The 19669-nt window shown below is 38.0% G+C and overlaps 1 protein-coding gene across 1 annotated transcript; it reads right to left on the reverse strand.

The window, feature by feature from the left end:
• Nucleotides 1-16386: 16386 nt before the first annotated feature.
• Nucleotides 16387-19350, reverse strand: LOC147622069 (putative pentatricopeptide repeat-containing protein At3g15130). The gene is made up of 3 exons (XM_086823538.1): nucleotides 19068-19350; nucleotides 16944-18956; nucleotides 16387-16832 (listed from the first exon to the last, which is right to left on the reverse strand). The coding sequence occupies exons 1-3, from the start codon at nucleotides 19348-19350 to the stop codon at nucleotides 16387-16389; spliced, it is 2742 nt and encodes a 913-aa protein (XP_086679664.1).
• Between the last annotated feature and the right edge of the window lie 319 nt (nucleotides 19351-19669).

Raw genomic sequence — 19669 nt, forward strand, 5'->3', positions numbered from 1 at the left:
CAGACTAGATTTGGGTTGGAGGGTGTTTTTGGGTCAGTGAGATAGTATGAGGATTGTGGGTAGGTATATTCTTCCTTGAGAGGTTCATGAAGACATTGAAGGAATTTTTTAAGGCAAAGAGCACAACCAGAGGGGAGCATGGCGGGCTGGTTGGTGCAAGAGTCACTTGTATATATTTTGGAGTATCTCTCTATAGGGGATTCCTCCATACCTAGATTATGGAGTAATGAGAAAGACGAACACATGGTTGGCCATGTACTACATGGCAACAAGGGAAGAGGCCATACCATGGATCAAGAAATGCTCAACAAATTTGAATACATTTTGTATTCTCAATATTGACTCAATGAACATGTGGGTGGTAAGGTCTGAAGAGGCAAGAAGGATGAGAGAGGAAGAGAGACATACTTTTAGGAGGAAGACACATGGGAGACATGTGGTTTTTCCACCCTTCTCAATAGATGAATACATTTTGTATTCTCAATAGTGACTCAATGAATAAGTGGTTGGCAAGGTATGAAGAGGCAGCAAGAAGGACGAGAGACATGCTTTTAGGAGGACAAATGGGAGACGTGTGTTGTTTTCCACCCAACCTTCTTCAACTTTCCAAGGATTATAGTGTTTGTTGCCTATATAATGTGTGTTGTTTCCACCCACCTTCTTCAACTTCCCAAAGATTGTAGTGTTAAGCTGTATGAGGAAATGCAGAAGGCAGAAAGAGATGGAGAGGAGGTCACTAAAGAGGAATGGGAGTATGCAAGTGGATGTCTACAAAAAGTAATTGTATCTTTACATCTCCTCTTAATATAAAACATTACTTTTATATAGTTTTCATATATATTTGGTTTTCTTGTAGTGTACCATTTACAATCCTATGTGGTCCCCAAAGGAATGCATTTTTGCACAAGTAGAATTGACTCCAAGAGAAATACACAAGATTGTGGGGTCATGGCAAATTTTGAGTAAGTCGATATATGAGAATGCTTGATTATTGTGGCATGATTGAGAATACTAGAAGGCATCATCCAAGTGGGATCATGGAAATAGACTCATGAAAGTTTTAGGATAGGAGAAGGACACATTCGTACTTCCTCAACATTGTGAACATGTTCAACATTATTAAAAATAACTCATTACGATCTTGTTCCGTTCGTCGGAAAAGGCTATTCTCACTGACCTCCTTGTGGGGTTGGTTAGCGATTGAACGATCAAAGGCTAAGAACTAGCTGTATTTGTACTCATTACATACTTACATTATATCTTCATGCTTAACACTTGGTCCCCCTTATTGTTAATAGATTTTGTTTCAACTAGGACATGCATGCAAAGAAGTGGTGGTATGTCATACAAGTTTCTCCTCATTCGAAGTCTGTTTTCTAAAGGCGAAGACATTGAGGATCTTATGGAAGAGGTGGGAGTGCAAGATGCACATGTTAATGAGCAAATAAAAGATGTAGAGTATGAGTTACAACTTACCAATGTAGGTGAAGGTATCCCATGCACAAATGCATGAGATGATGATATTGGTGGTGATGATGATGATATTACAGGCCCTTTGGCTACTAGACCGGCTTATGGCTCAACTATTGGGTTGATTGCTCTTATCTCGATAATAGCTATGCAAAACATGCCTGGCTTCTAGCTCGTCAATATCATGCTAGCTATGCCTCCATTGTGTTGTATGTTATGGCCCGCTCGACTGCTATTATCTCGATAATAGCTATGTAAAAAATTCCTGGCTACTAGCTTGTCAATCATGCTAGCTATGCCTCCATTGTGTTGTATGTTATGGCCTTGCTACTATGCCAGCAATAATGGTGCTTGGAAGTTACCCGGCTAATAGCCTGGCTCAATGCTACCTCATCAATCTTGCTCGGCTAGGCCTCCATTGTGTTGTAGTAATAATCATTATGATGAGCGCATGAACATGGTTAATATGTAGGTTAGGTTAGTATGAACATGGTTACTATATAGGTTAGCTTGGTATGAACATGGTTAGTAGATGTAGGCTAGGTTGATATGCTAGTATAAAGATTATATGCATGTCAGTAAGTAATACATTTACATTATGCATTTAAGTTAATAATGCTACATGCAGTAAGTAATACATTTACATTATGCATTTAAGTTAATAATACTACATGCAGATAGGTAGTAGTTAAGTATACTTTTTGATACATATAAATTCATTCTAGTATGCATTAAGGTCAGTATATGCATCTTAATTTTCATATAGTCCACAAGTTAGTATGTGTGTAGATTAGAATAAATGCATTTACCTTAATACACATTTAGGTATGCATGTAGAAAAGTTAGTATACATTAAGGTTAGTGAGAACAGTCTATTAAAATTAATAGTTAATATATTACTGTATAGAGAAAGATATATATGCAAAGAAAAATTATATATAAAGACTATATAAATATTTTATACATAATATAAAGTGTGTGTATGTGTGTGTGTATGTATATAATAATAATTATTATATATATATATATATATATATATATATATATATATTCACTTAATAAAAAATATATGCTCATCAATAAATCTAGTATTTACACAGTTTAATTCTTAGGTGTTAAGTTTCAAAGTTTTGACATGATGGATAGATTTATTGGGCCAATTTCAATCACTTTAACTATAAACACAATTATATTACTTTAATATAAATATTTAAAATGATGGATAAAATCATGGCCTTCTTAAAGATTAAATTAGATCATGCATAATGAATTCTATATTTAGCATAGTTAGAGTCTATAATGAATTCTAAATAAAAATATTTTTAAAAGTGTTGAATCTCAAATTTAACATGAAAGATGGATTTATTGGGCCTATTCCAATCTTTTTTTAAATAAAAATGGCTATGCTTTGACAAGTTTTGAGAAAAAAAAGGGACCTACTAGAGCTTCATTTAGGAGCAGATTTATTGGCCCGTTTTGACTCACATGACTACATTTCAATTAATATTGAGAAAGTTATGTCTAGAATAAGGGACCTGTTAGAAAGTTATTGCTAGAATAAGGGCCTAACAAATGCATTTGTCATATATTAAAAATTTGAGATTCCACACTATGTGTGTGTGTGTATAATTTTTCTCAAGATTATATGAATATTTGACCACCCCTCATGATGAGAAAAGTCAAGAGTCTTGATCAATTCTATATGTGTAGTAATAAAGTGTTTGTGGATTTAGGTATAGATTTAGGGTATTATGTATTTATTATTAGTATGTATTTAGGTTAATATGTATTGCTAGTATGCATTTAAGTTAGAAAGCATATAGATTAGTGTGTTAGCATGCATCTAGGCTTAATTGTATTCATGTTAATATATATTCAAGTTAGTAAACATTCAAGTTAGTATGTATTAGGTTAGTATGTTAATATACATTTTTTATTTTGGTCTCCATGTAGGCAAGAAATTAAGTATGCATGCTAGTTTAATTAAACAAGCATGTATTTATAAACAATCTAACAAAAAATATACGTGAAGACTTAAACACTAATATAGACTTAAGCTTATATATATGAATACTTTAAGACTAATATACAAGACTTAAGCCTATATACGTGAAGACTTAAACAGTAATATATAAAAACATAAGCCTATATATATGAAGACTTTAAGACTAATATATAAGACTTAAGCCTATATATATACTACATAGAAAGACTTTTAGACTATACATAAATGATATATAAAGACGATATGTATAATTTGTAGACCTTGTGTTATGATATTTATAAAGTAGTAGTATTTTCATATACAAGCACAAAATATATTTTTTAATATGAAGATTAAATGACAAAAATTTGTGGTTACTACTTTATTCTCTATGAAATACATGTGTGTTTTCACTTTTATTTTCTAAATATCAAGATTAAATGATGCAAAAATGAGGTCATCACTACTTTATTCTCTATGAAATACATGTGCCTTTTTTAATTTTATTTTGGGAATCACATGCATTTTAAAGAGTGTGGGTTTAAATAACCCACATGCATTTTATTGTGGAAATCACATGTATTTCAAAGAGCATGGGTATAAATAACCTAGTATATAATTGTCTTGTGATCGTTTTATTCTCTATAACTTTTATTTTTAGACATGGTTTTATTATCCCACATGCATTATAAGGAGTGTGGCTTTGACTAAACCACTACAATTTCATTGCTTAATAAACCTGAACCAAATTCAGTGAACTTAAAGATGATGAGTTTCTCATTGTAATACGGCACAAGAAAGATGGTAATTTATAGAATTTACAAGAAAGATGGTAATTTATAAAATTTATATGACTATTCTCTAAAGTCAAAAGTTATGGTATGCATAAAGTGATGGACTAACATACCGCACATGACATAAAAAATTTAAAGTTTTAACAACTCATGGTTTTTTTTACCAATAAGAAAAATTTAGATAAAAAGGGCCTTTTAAGGGCCTTCTCTCTCTTCCATGAATCAAGGAAAATTGCAAAAATGTTATAATATTGTCACTCTCTCTCCTCTTTTAGAATCAAGAAGATCTCATATTACTAGTTTTATAGTAGACCTACTCTTTTGTCCTAGTGGTGTCCTTGTCCTTATCTAAGCTTGGGACCACATCTTCTCAAAATTTGAAAGCCTAAAAAATGAGTTCTTTTTATTTAAGCCACAAACGTACGGAGAGATGTGAACCCACATGACATCATCAAATCGGGTGTATTTAAAGTTCTTGAATTTAAAAATGAGATATCTAGCAGTAAAATTCAGATTTTTGAATTTCTTTTTGGCCATGCCAAGATCTATGCTCTTAGAGTGCTTTTGTGTATTTTTTGGTCTATTTATATTAAGTCCTATGAGGTTTATAGATTTTTAAAAAACTTTAAAATTTACTTTGAATGTTACTATTTAGAAATCAGGGTTTTAAAGTTGTCCACACTTTTGCATGCTTATATAGTGTTTAGGAGGGGTTTCCCCAAATTTATCACCTTCCCTTCTTTGTAGAGAGAAGATTTGAATCTTTATGTGTAGCTTTCAACTTCTATAGCCAATTTTTTTAAAAAACTCTTCCTTTCTCTCCATTTTCACATATAGAGAGTACTAGATCTTCTCAATCCTTGGAACATTTTACACTACTACATATCGTTGGGTTACCAACGACGGTTAGATACTGGTGCAAACGACGAGCGCCGGTATATGCGGTGGTAAAGAATGGCAAAGGATGCCAATTATTATGGGCACTGGTATGAGAGTTGGTATATGCACCGCTATAGGCATCAATATCAACATCGGTACTTGCATTGATAATAATACAAGAAAAAAATAAAAAAATAAACAAGTCTGGTCATATTTATAGTCAAAATTACTAGATTTAGTCCTTTTGAGCTCATTTGCAATATTAAAAATGTGTATTTCACCCGTGAAAATAAAAATATCACTTTATTCTAATATTTTTGCACACGAGCGATTAAACAATCGATAAAAGATATTGTGCCAAAGTGTCAACGACGAGACAGTAGTAGTGATCGACTAGATCCATGGCCCCAAAACGATTAATTTTAAGAAATGCTTCTGCATTCTCTTCAATGTCACTTAAGGAATTTTGAACCAATTGGTCGATGTATCGATCTTCTTAGGATCAAGATCATCTATTTGTTCCACTTCATCAGATGGATCTCTATTAGAACTTGATGAGCTTTCTTCCATATGCTCTTGAATCTGTCCCTCAGGCCTAGTATCCACAACTACTATATTAATTGCGAATTGGCTTTTGGATTTCAACATCAACTCTGTAATTTAGCTCTTGCTTTTTGACAATATCAACTCAATCATTACGATTCTTTGGTTCTTCTTCTAGTTGTTCACCTTCAAAAATTTCATTGCTCTACGAGAAGCAACTTGGACTACAAACAACCATCTTGGATCCTCCAAATCTGCTTTAAAGATTACTTGCTCACAATGTTTTGGTAGCATAGAGGTGTCCCTTTGATTGGTCCAAAACTCTGTGGAGTCAACTTGAACAAACCCACTCTTGTATTTCCTTACGGTTGCATTTGGTCCATTTGTTACTACCTTGAACCACTTCACATCAAAGATAAAATTCTCAAACCTAAAAGCAACTTTGATGATGTTTTGAATGGTTCCACAATAATCAAGCATGCCAACTTTGACATTTAAGTCACTTGCACTTGATCGGCTTTCTTGCATGAAGTTAGCCTTGACGCCACTATCAAACATTGTTCTTTTGTGATCTATTCATTCCACTCAAAAATTTCGACTGCGTGACCATAGTGCACCATATTTACAATACTGCAAGCACACCAAGAATTAGCCTGCAAGGTGATGCATGACAAATACACTTTCTTATTTATAAATGAGATAGTAGACAAGAAGATCGATCACTTACACTCTTGGACACTCACTCTCTCTTTCTCTTCTTTCATGTGAAAATCATTCAAATGAATTTTCATTTTCTTTGCCAAAAAAAAAAGTTTCTTGAGGTGAGGGTAAACCCCCTTAATTGGCATGATCCGCTTGATCGCACAGAGTTTGAGAAAGCGATTCGAATCTTGCTCATTTGACAACTCTAGGCACAGCCACTCACCAAGGTTAGGGATTGCATGGACATCCATGTCCTACGTCCCTACATCGCACCCTCGACAATGTGGTGGCTACCATTGTGGCCACCCACCGCTGCTTATCCCATCATGTTTGATCTCATGGCCGAGCAGTCAGCCTGGCAATGACCTTTCTTGCTAAAGCCGTACATCTAGGAATAGTACCACAAGGCGCCGGCACCGCGCCCACTCAAAATAAACCTTGAATACCTGTCGATCTACCCGCAGATGCTGTGAAATCCCTGTCCCCACCGCGTAACGAATTCAGGGGTGCTAGCAACGGAAGTAGCACTTCTTGCATGGTGTAGGGTCTCACACTCGAGGCCTCGCCCATGGATATCCAGACAAGAGACTAATCCATCGGTACTTCCACGAATCCGAAAAAACTTCCCTTGCTCGGAAAGCACGGGCAATTTCCCCAGGATAAATTTTTCTCTAACGTAGTCAAAAGCCTTAACTGAACCGATCTGCCAAACCCGTAGTATCAAAGTCAGATCAAGGAAAAGATTTCACTTGGATCATAGAGACCAATGCTTTTTTCCTCATTGAGAGGCACAGCCGTTGATTCTTGTCCATAGAACAATTTTTATCGAGGATTTACTTCATCTATCGTACCATAATAGAATTGAGTCTCATTTTAGGGATCCATTAGTCCCGTGGGTTAGCCAACCGTCCAACCACTGTAGTGATGGGATCCAATTGAGAATTTGGTTAGGTTTTTTCCCGGGTACCAGGGAAAAGAGTTCCCAAGCCCCCTAGGTGGATATTCATGCAAACTTAAAACTAGTCACACCACTTACACAGGTCCCAATATGAAATTACCTTTTTCACAGAATCAACATCTTCTAAAAACAATCTTTTAATGAAACCATTGTGTCACTGATCATAATCCTCAAAATCTCACGTTGAATCCTTATTTCCAATCATTCCTTCATCGGTGTACCTATGGCATCATTGGCCAACCAGAACGCTCACCACCTGTCCACTCAGGGGCCTTTTCGATAGTTCCTAGCTCATAGTAACTGGCAATATATTTACATATCAAAAATGGGATCTTCGTTGAAGATCAACCAACGGATCCATATATAAAAGAGCCATGGACTCATCCGTTGAGGACCAGCAAGGTCAATCAACCAGATACATGCCCGAATTCAGAAAACAACTCTTACTCCTTGTTCCAATATCTTCCATGACGCACGTGTGGGTATCGTCGGTGACCCAGAGCCCAAGCACCGTATGGTCAACACCCTCTAGGATCCTTCATAGGTGACCTAGCGCTTCACTCATAGACTGCTTCCTTGGTCCCTCATCCACCATACCGGAAGCTCACCATTTTAATCGAACCGAGGCTGGTCAAGACCTCGACCGACCTTGCTACGCGAGATGTCCTCCATTGACTCTCCGTCATCTTTTGCAACTTTATCAAATTAGGTCTCCGCGCGACCTCACACAAGACGGTCAAAATGCTTCTTCAGCATTCTTGACATAAAACAGTCATTTAAAAACAGTTCAAAAATAAAGTTTCTATAACGAACTCTCGTCTTTACACATTGCTCCACATCAAACCACATTAATTAATTCCACAACCATTTCATAAGTATTCCTATTCTCATCCAATCACATCATTTTAATCTCATCACATCTTTCTTCAATTTATCCTCATCAGATCTCATCCACTTGCATCTACCCATATCCACATCTCATCACATCACATTCATTCACATCTCATCCATTTCAGACCACATCACATTCACTCACATCTCATCCATTCAGACAACGTCACATCTCATTCACTCACATCACATCTCATTCATTTTACCTCACATCTCATTCATTTACATTTATCCCGATTCACATCCCATCACATCACATTCATTCATATCCATCACATTCATTCTCATCACCATTATATCGCATCACTTCTATCCACATCATATCTCATTCATACACATCTCATCTCATTCATCCACATCCATCCAATCGTTCACATGTACGACAACTCGCATCTATCCATACATTCAAATCCATCACATCACATCCATCCATTCATTCATTCCCATCTATCTCATCTCTATTCACATCTCATCCATCCATTCATTCATTCCCATCTATCTGATTTACATCACATCTCATCATATCTATTCACCTCACATTCTCATCATCTCTATTCACATCACATCCATCCATTCATTCATTCCCATCTATCTCATTACATCTATTCACCTCACATCTCATCATCTCTATTCACATCACATCCATCCATTCATTCATTCCCATCTATCTGATTCACATCACATCTCATTATATCTATTCACCTCACATCTCATCATCTCTATTCACATCACATCCATCCATCCATCCATTCCCATCTATCTGATTCACATCACATCTCATTACATCTATTCACCTCACATCTCATCATCTCTATTCACATCACATCCATCCATTCATTCTCTATGTGATTCACATCACATCTATTCACCTCGCATTCTCATCACCTCTATTCACATCACATCCATCCATTCATCCACATCTCTCTAATTCAATTTTAATGAGAATAACACTTTTGCAATAAAAATAAATCTTTTATGCATCTTTCTATGCATAGATTCAATTTTAATAAGAATAACACTTTTGAAATAAAAATAAATCTCTTATGCATCTTTCTATGCATAGATTCAATTTTAATGGGAATAACACTTTTGAAATAAAAATAACTCTCTTATGCATCTTTCTATGCATAGATTCAATTTTAATGGGAATAACACTTTTGAAATAAAAATAAATCTCTTATGCATCTTTCTATGCATAGATTCAATTTTAATGGAAATAACTCTTTTGAAATAAAAATAAATCTCTTATGCATCTTTCTATGCATAGATTCAATTTTAATGGGAATAACACTTTTGAAATAAAAATAAATCATTCAATTTTAATGGGAATAACACTTTTGAAATAAAAATAAATCTTTTATGCATCTTTCTATGCACAAATTCAATTTTAATGGGAATAACACTTTTGAAATAAAAATAAATCTTTTATGCATCTTTCTATGCATAAATTCAATTTTAATGGGAATAACTCTTTTGAAATAAAAATAATTCTTTTATGCATCTTTCTATGCATAAATTCAATTTTAATGAGAATGACACTTTTGAAATCAAAATAAATCTTTTAGAATGCACAAACGGAAGGAATTACTCTTTTAGAATAACCTAATGATAAACTTTAGTTCCACAAAATTTAAGAAAATTTTACCGTAACCTCCTTTGTATGGCTGACCATTTCTCAATTTTAACATTCAGTTTATGACTTGAATTAATCCAATTTGAATTCTAATATCTCTAATCTACTCCATTTTCTAAAAATCGAGAGATTAAACAATAAAAAGAGTTTAATCAATCATTTAATTATGTGAGCATTTACTCATTTTTGGAGGATTTTTTTAATTCTTCAATTTATCTCCTCCCTACATTTGGATTAATCTTATTGGTCCATAGGAACCTTCATTCAAAATTTTCAGGAAATCTGGACCCTCAGACTAAGTTCCTTTTTACCTATTTTCAAATAATTCCAATTGCACATTGGAAAGTTCTTTTTGAATTTCTGTTTCCGGGGAAACCATTTTAGACACTAGGAGGATTTTTATATCCAAAATTATCTCAATTTTGAATTACCTCCCTCTAGACATTTTCTCTCTCTAGGCCAAAGTAGGATAAAACAGGATATTTTTTTTATTTCAGAGAGGGGAATAATTATAAGATCAGAAGGGGAGGTTCTTACACCTGCACACCTCAAAAGCTGGAGGGAGGAATCTTACAAATGGGCCTGGCGTCTTTTCCACGACGAGGAGTAGACAAAGAACCCAAAACTTCTCTTCAATTTCCCACGGTTCTCTCCTCCGACGCCCCAAAATCCGTGCACTGAAGCCAGCATGTTAAAGCGCATCCATGAGTTCACATAGGAAGATATAATCAGGCGCTAGATCTCGTGGTGGTAGCCACCATCAAATTCTTCAATCTGATATCACGCTACTGGAGACATTCCTAGATTAGAACCATTATCATGATGGCTCTCAATGTTGAAATATACAAGTGAATAGGGTGTGTGCGGGAACAAGCCCTTGGCAAGAGGCTGTAAAAGAGAATCTGTAAATGTGAGAGAAGCTATGAAAAGGTCAGAAGTATCTACTGGGAGAGAATAAAGGGTAGCATGAGGAGATTTAGGAGGTGTGGAGATATTCTGGGAAGAGGTGGAGAGAATCAAGCAAAAGAGGTGGAGTGAATCAAGGAGAAATCAGTGGGATTGGATGCTTGGATGTAAACTCTATAAATTGAGGCATTGGCCTAATGAGATTTTGCTGGTTTTTTTATTACCCATGCCTACATTAAGATATCAATAATTACATCTTAATTATCATCTAATCTCTTTGTTAATGATGTTGATTCTAGCATTTGATCCACCATAGCTCATCACATTGCTATAAATTTTACATGGTATCAAAGCCTAGCCTAGAATCCATCAATTTGTGAGCCCATTATCTTGCTAATCACCTAGCTAATTAGAATTAGTAGATAATTAAGATTTTTACCTCTTTTCAACTAGCTCTCTGCACCCCCAGCCAGTGGAGGGGCTTGATCTCCCTCCAGGAGAAACATTAGGGCAAAAGCTTCTAGGCAAGCATAGCTACCTTGCCCACCTTTCAACCTATTTAATCAAAACGTCAAACTGCCTTCTACAGCTCCCAGAAATCGCGAATCTGCAGGTGCCATTTTTTTGAGGAAAATTTGAAATGTTCTCTTCTCCAAATCAAATTGCTCTAATTCCTCTTGGCCCTAGGGGTTTTCAAGGGTGCTCTACAAGCTGGTGAAGACAGATTTGGATTTGATCAAGTCTACAGTGAGATCCAAGCTCTTCATCAAATCTGCAGGTGACTTTGGTAAAACAGAGATTAAGCATTCAATGTTTGTTCAAATCTTATATTTCTTGGCTTAATCCTCTACTAGACTAATTGCTATTAATGGCCTTGAAAGGATTTGAGCTCATTTGAACTCTAAGTCTTAGATCTGGACTCCCCGCATACTTTGGTTTTTGCACACAAAATAGAGGATTAATTTGCTAATCATTAATTATTAATCAATACTAATCACTATTTTTTGGTGCAATTGAGGGTTCAAATTAACCATTAGGTATCTTATACAGATCCTATAACTTCAGATTGCAATTCAAAGATGGTTTGACACTCCAACCATTCCGTACAGATTTGTTACCCTTGGTTTAATGTAATTTCTGGTAAAATTATGCTGATAAATTTGTGGCAATCATCATCTTGCATCTAACCCACACACAAATTCAAGTTATACATAGCCTAAGTTGCATTTGGGAATGTGCATAAGAATGAATGCTATATGCATTATGTTGGGCACATTACATAATTTTGTAAAAATGGGGTTAGACACTACTCTTGTCCAAAATAAGGCAAGAGGCAAGACCTCCCGCATAGATTTGGGTTTGCATTGCATAATGACACAAGATAAACATCAAAAGCCCAAAAGAACTATCAATAATACATTAAAACATGTTGCTCACATGGAGCAAGAATTGACGGTCAAGCTCATGGCCCCAGCCTATGAAAGAAGAAGAGCATCTCTTTCCAAGAGGAAGATCAACACCGAGAAGAAGAGCTAGACGAAGCATTGAAGGAAGACATGTACGCGTGAAGAGAAGCTGCCACGACAAGAAGACTGAAGACAAGAGAAGATGTGAGGCTCCAAGAAGTGAGGAGCCATGTGAAAATCTCTGAGAGAGAGAGAGAGAGAGAGAGAGAAAGAGAGAGAGAGAGAGAGAGAGAAAACCCACAACCCAATGTAACTTGCCCCAACAGAGTAAAACCACCCCTCTGAGCCACCGATGATGTAGGCCATGTGGTAGATGTATGTGTGAGAACTTTAGTCAAGGTCGCGGGCACTTGTAGTAGCCTTGGACACATAGAGAGAGTGTGTGTCAAGGACTATGAGTTTAGGGACTGGAGGCACTGGTTCACGGACTATCAAGTAAGAGGGAAACTTTGTTTAAGGTGTGCTAGGAGTATTCACTTAAGGGGAGGTGTTGAAATACACAAGTGAATAGGGTGTGTGCGGGAACAAGCCCTTTGCAAGTAAAAGAGAATCTATAAATGTGAGAGAACCTGTGAAAAGGTGAGAAGTATCTACTGGGAGAGAATAAAGGGTAGCATGAGGAGATTTAGGAGGTGTGGAGATATTCTGGGAAGAGGTGGAGAGAATCAAGCAAAAGAGGTGTAGTGAATCAAGGAGAAATCAGTGGGATTGGATGCTTGGATGTAAACTCTATAAATTGAGGCATTGGCCTAATGAGATTTTGATTATCCATGCCTACATTAAGCTATCAGTTAATTGCTCACTAATCACATCTTAATTGCTCACTAATTACATCTTAATTATCATCTAATCTCTTTGTTAATGATGTTGATTCTAGCATTTGATCCACCATAGCTCATCACATTGCTGCAAATTTGACACTCAAGGCTTGGCCTTTAGCATCAGCAAAGGGCCAACACTGAGCACGTCCACTAGATGCCGATTTGGTGCCTCCAAACATTCAAAGATATGATTGAGATAATTTTCTAGACAAGCTACCATGTCTTCCATCGAGCCCCCTTGCATCCTACCTTGCAACACAACTTTGTCTGAAACCTACTCGATCTACTACTGTTAGATCCATGCCAGCTCTGAGGAAGAACCTGAATTAGGAAGGGGGTATGTTAACTACTCCAGTTAACATCATTTTTCAAGTGTGGTCACGCTTCTTATAACCTATCTTTTTGTAACAATGCAAAGCACTGATTGATAAAAGATATCTAGGATGACCAAACTTATGGCTTGTGTAATGTGGATCATAGGAATGAGATGTACATAGAGCTAGAAAGCTAGGTTTGGGTCCCCACGTGTAAATGGGCGGCCAGCCATTGTAAAAAGTGAGCTCATGTATATAAGACATTTTATGGAATATGAAAGGGGACAATCCCATTAGTCTTAATTGATTCTCTCTCTCTCTCTCTCTCTCTCTCTCTCTCTCTCTCTCTCGCTTGTGGTTGCTTGCTTATGTTGTAGATTCTTGCATGCTTGATTGTTGTTATGTGTGCATGTTAGGGATGGTGATGATCTAGCTTCTCTCCTCCTCTCCCTTTTCTTGTCTCTCTACCAAGATCCCTTTTGCATGCATGTTGGCATGGAGTGAAGGTAGAGCTTTCCATAGCTCCCCCCTTTTTGCTCTTCACCTAGCTTGTGAATCTCCACTTGGGTGACATAAGTGGTCGTGGAGTGAGCCCCTAGAGGCCTCACATAGGGGAGTTAATCTTTGAATCGACCCTTGCATGGTTGTTTCTCATCTTCTCTCCCTCTCTTGTGTGCAAGGTTGTATGTTTAGCTTAATAATCAATGTCGGGCATAGTAGCATCATGAAATTTTGCATCAAATGAACCAACACCAAGTATTTCTCCCTTCGATGGGTCTACAATGTCAGGAGCTTGTGTGGGAGCTACATAGGTGGCAACTCCTGAACCATAAACTGATGATGTAACCGCATAAGAGAAGTGAAGTTAAGGTGACCAAAACAAGCATGCCATAGCTCGGTATCACATAGCATAACCTATGATGTGGAAGAAATTCATGGCATCATCATGAGAATCACTACTCGAAAAAGGAAGATTTGGATTTGTGATTGGATTTGCAATTGTCATTATTGGAGTAGCTGTTAGAGGAACCTTTAGCTTATCAAAGGTATGAGAGGCATCATCTATCCACAAGAAAGCAAATGCTGACTTTAAAACCTCTTTGTTAAAGGTGTGCCATTTTTGAAAACTCATACACCTTTGTATGATAAAAATTTACGAGTCCCAAAAATGATCTGACATCATGAAAATTTTGCGTTTTGCGGTGTCCGGCCAATCCTTAATAACTTGAAATTATAAGCCACAAATTACACGCTCAAATTTTTCTCACACGTGCTAACGGTCTTCCCATTGATCCATAGATCCAGAGAACGCTTTATTGCATTAGCCATAGTAAGGATTAGAGCGTTTAATGTTCTGTTTAAGATGCTTGCAAAAGAAGATAAAGAACTTTTACAGTATTGACCTCTACCTCCGGGGGTGTTGGAACTTCTGAACCTGAAAAATCTACAAAGGGCTTTTGTAGTATCCAGAGCAATGTTTAAAAAAAAAAAACCATCCTTTAGTGTAAATTTTACGGCTCAAATTGAGAAAAACTGGTTGTAATTTTGGCTAGCCTTGAATTAATTTTGAAATTTTAGTAATAAAACCCTTGAATTAATTTTGAAATTTTAGTAATAAAACCGATTAAACAATGCAATTTTTCAATAAAGACCGGTTGGACTTCAAGGTCATCCTATTTTTCACTGATTAGAAAAAAAAGTTTATTTACGACAGTGAGAAGAGAGGAGGTGCAACCGTTTTGTGCATGCACCGTTTCTTTATGTGTGTGTGTGTGGCTGGCTGGTTGCATGCGTGGGTGACGTCAATTGCCCGGCTTTTGGATGCTTTTTTTTGGACTGTCCTACTTAGCTTTGATGTTTAATAAAATCTTAATCTTATAAGGCTAAGGGTAAAAGGCCTTAATGTCTTTATAAAGACATTTTATAAAATATGTCAACAATCATAGCTTTTGGCAGTGAGAGGTCAGACACCAAAAAAATGTTGATTCAGTGTGAAATGATTGTACACATCCGTGCTTCGAAGGGGTGGAGAGGGAGCCGATCAATGCTCTCGCAAGACCTCTTGACTTTTAACACATGGGAATAACATACTCTCTAAGGCTTCTTATATGGTTTTCTCCTTCTTGGCTAGCATTAAAAAATCAAGGTAATTGGACAAAATTAAGACAATTGCTTAGGGACAATTGAGTTACACATTCTCTACTGCCCTTCCATACAACTCTGACCTAGGCTGTTTTTAAGGGCTTTTTTTATTTTTGGGGTTGATGGGTTAAGCCTTAGGTTGTGAACATTCTCTCACAAGGCGAAACTTGTATGCTCTGATACCGATGTAAGGACTTCTTAGTCTGATGATATTTACAAGACTTGATATTGAAAGTTAAAACAAATAGAGCAAAAAGCTGAGTGTTGTTGCATTGAGACAAGAGCCATTCTTATATAGGGCCTGAAGGGACACAAGTGAAGAGTCACATCCCGAATGCAGGGGTGGGACTCTTGATAAAAAATAGTTGTCTTTTAGAGAAAGGTGTCTTTAGGGCGAGGGCGAAGTGTCATACCTTTGGATAAGACATGCCTCTTTATAATAACCCTTGCAATAGGACACAACCTTTGAATAGTGTCTCTTCACTAATAATCAGGATTAGGTCGTAATTAAGAGAGTAGTGACACACCCCACATCAGTTTAACAATAACGAAATGGCATCAATTACAAACCAGGAGATTTTGACATGTATACCTGTCCCCTTGGTGTATTACTTTAGGCGCACACAGTAGCCAAATTCTCACTGTGCCTGCATAACACATATTTGTTTCCAGCATTGGAAATGTCCCATTATATCCAGTGCAAACTTAGGACATACCCTTTCTTCAACATTTTGAGGAAGAGATCTTCCCCATTTGCATTAATGTTTTTGTTTTGAAAATGTCTATTATGCCCAATCGAAAACGAATTCCCAACTCTCGGACATCCACCCTACACCAACTATGTCCAGGTTTCTTCCACACTTGTCTTGCTACTCTCTCTAACTCAACCTTGTTCACTTCCTCCTTCATGTGCATACATGTTAGACATACAAACATAAGCTGCCACATACTTTTCATCCAATCCGACTGCATGTTCAAAGGCATGTCTTCCAAGGTCCACATTGCCCCGCTTTTGACAAGCCCCCAACATAGTATGCCATGCTGCAACATCAGGATGCAATGGCATCTTCTTGATCATTGCTGCCACCTTGTCTATATGGCCGGCACGGCCAAGGAGATCAACCATGCATGTGTAATGTTCAAGAATTGGCATGAACCCATAGTCAATGCTAATGGCCTCAAAGAACATCTGGCCCTTATCCACTAGACCTGAATGATTGCATGCATTAAGAACACTAACAAATGTGACCAAATCTGGCTTTATACCTTCTCCTATCATTTTGTGAAAGCTATAGAAAACATTTTCAGTCTCCCCAAGCTGGGCATATCCTGCAATGAGTGAATTCCACGAGACCACGTCTTGAACTGGAAGCTTGTCAAACACTTCTTGTGCTTCTGCAAGCAAGCCGCATTTGGCATACATATCCACCAAGATGTTGCCAACAAGGAGCTCTCTTTCCAACCCTTTTTTGGCAATCTCAGTATGTATTTCTCCACCCTTAACTGTGGTTCCTATGCTGCCACAAACTTTCAAGCCACAAACAAATGTGACAACGTTAGGAGAGATGCTTTTGTGTTGCATCTGTTCAAAACCGTATAGTGCCTCCTCACTACGACCGTGTTCAACATATCCTGCAATTAGAGCAGTCCACGCGACCACGTCTTGAACTGCAAGTTTGTCAAACACTGCTTGCGCTTCTAAAAGCAAGCCACATTTAGCATACATATCGACCAGGATGTTGCCAACAAAGAGCTCCCTTTCCAACCCTTTTCTTGCAATCTCAGCATGCATTTCTCGGCCCTGGTCTGTGGCTCCTATGCTGCCACAAGCTTTAAAACCGCAAACAAGTGTAGCAGCATCCAAAGAGATGCCCTCGTCTTGCATTTGTTTCATACAGTTGAGTGCTTCCTCACTATGCCCATGTTCAGTAAATCCTACAATTAGTGCATTCCAAGAAAATATCGTTTGATCTGGAAGCTTGTCAAACACTTCCTGTGCTTCTATAAGCGAGCCACATTTAGAATACATATCAACTAAGGTGCTGCCAGCAAGAAGCTCTCTTTCCAACCCTTTTCTAACAATCTCAGCATGTATTTCTTGTCCCGTGACTGTGGCTCCTATGCTGCCACAAGCTTTCAAGCTACAAACAAATGTGATAGCACCTGGAGAAACACCCTCTTGTTGCATTTGCTCGAAACAGTAGAGTGCCTTCTCCCCATGCCCACATTCGGCATATCCTGTGATTAGTGCATTCCACGAGACCATGTCTCGAACTCGAAGCTTGTCAAACACATCCTGTGCTGTTTCAAGAGACCCACATTTTGAATACATATCAATTAAGGTATTGCCAATAAGCAGCTCTCTTTCCAACCCTCTTTTCACAATCTCAGCATGTATTTCTTGACCCTTGCCTATGGCTCCTATGCTGCCACAAGCTTTCAAGCTGCAGGCAAATGTGACTGCATTCAAAAAGATGCCCTCATGTTGCATCTGTTCAAAACAGTAGAGTGCCTCCTCACCACAACCATGTTCGGCATATCCAGTGACAAGCGCATTCCATGAGACCACATCTTGAGCTGGCAGCATGTCAAACACGTCATGTGCTGTTGCAAGCAAGCCACATTTAGCATACATGTCAACCAAGGTGCTCCCGACGAGAGGCTCTCTTTCCAATCCTTTTTTTACAATCTCAGCATGTGTTTCTTGGCCCTTGCTTCCGGCTCTTATGCTACCGCAGGCTTTCAAGCTGCAAACAAATGTGACATCACTCAAAGAGATGCCATCGAGTTGCATATGTTCATTACAATGGAGTGCCTCCTTGCCACACCCATGTTCAGCATATCCAGCTACAAGTGCATTCCAAGAAACTACAGTTCGTACTGGAAGCTTGTCAAACACTTTCTGTGCTGTTGCAAGCAAGCCACATTTAGCATACAAATCAACCAAGGTGTTGCCAATAAGGAGCTCTCTTTCCAACCCTTTTTTGGCAATATCAGTATGTATTTCTAGGCCCTTGTCTATGGCTCGTATGCTTCCACAAGCTTTCAAGCTGCAAACAAAAGTGACGGCATTTAGAGAGATGCCCTCATGCTGCATTTGATCAAAACAGTAGAGTGCCTCCTCACCACGCCCATGCTCAGCATATCCTGCAATAAGTGCAGTCCATGAGACTACATTTCGAACTGGGAGATTGTCAAACACTTCCTGTGCTTCTGCAAAGGAGCCTAATTTGGCATACATATTAACCAAGGTGCTGCCAACAAATATGTTACTTTCCAGCAAACCTTTTTTGGTAATCTCAGTATGCATTTCTCGGCCCTTGTCTGTGGCTGCTATGCTGCCACAAACTTTCAAGATGCAAACAAGTGTGAAAGCATCCGGAAAGATGCCCTCATGTTGCATCTGTTCAATACAATTGAGAGCTTCCTGGACCTGCCCATGTTCTGCATATCCTGCAATTAGTGCAGTCCATGTGACCACATTTCGAACTTGAAGCTTGTCAAGTACTTCTTGTGCTTTTGCAAGGGAGCCACATTTGGCATACATATCAACCAAGATGCTGCCAACAAAAACGTCTCTTTCCAGCAACCCCTTTCTAGTAATCTCTGTGTGTAATTCCTGTCCTATTTCCAAATCTCTCAGAATAGTGCAAGCCTTCAGTAAGGCCACAAAAGGGAAATGTTGAAAATCATGCTCCTGCATTTTCCGGTACAGGGTGAGAGCATGTCGCAACTCCCCGCATTCAACATAAGTTGTGATGAGTGAATTCCATGAACGCTCGTCCCGATATACCAGCTTGTCAAAAATCTGCTGGGCATGGCACATGCTCCCAACTTCCACCAGCATCGAGACGAGATAGTTCCCAAGTGATGTATGGACATATAGCCCAGTTTGGAGCATGTAAGCATGCAAGCGCAGGGCCTGAGTTAGGTTTCTCTCTTTTCTCCATTTTTCCAAGATGCACTCAACCAGACGTGGGGAGGGCGGCATCCCTTCTTGGAAGAAGGGAGTGCCCTCTCTAAGCGAAGCATCTCCCAACAGCCACTATCGTTGCTTTTTCATCTGTTTTTTTGATTTTTTTTCTTGTGCCTCCATTGCACATGGCTCTTCCATGCCTTAAATCCAACTTGGATTGCACCGGCCGTCCATCCATGGTGACTCCTTA

This window comes from Cibotium barometz, chromosome 29, assembly GCF_041138505.1.
Source record: "Cibotium barometz isolate CiBa-2024 chromosome 29, ASM4113850v1, whole genome shotgun sequence".
Taxonomy (NCBI): Eukaryota; Viridiplantae; Streptophyta; class Polypodiopsida; order Cyatheales; family Cibotiaceae; genus Cibotium; species Cibotium barometz.

Excerpts from the sequence above, each read along its gene's own strand:
- LOC147622069 (XM_086823538.1), bottom strand. The coding sequence starts at position 19,350 with ATGCTGGTGGAAGTTGGGAGCATGTGCCATGCCCAGCAGATTTTTGAC. Across the intron at positions 18,957-19,067 it reads GGAAAGAGACGTTTTTGTTG|GATATGCAGAACATGGGCAG; the intron begins GCAGCATCTTGG and ends CACTAATTGCAG. Across the intron at positions 16,833-16,943 it reads GGAAAGAGAGCTCCTTGTTG|GATATGCCCAGCTTGGGGAG; the intron begins GCAACATCTTGG and ends CACTCATTGCAG.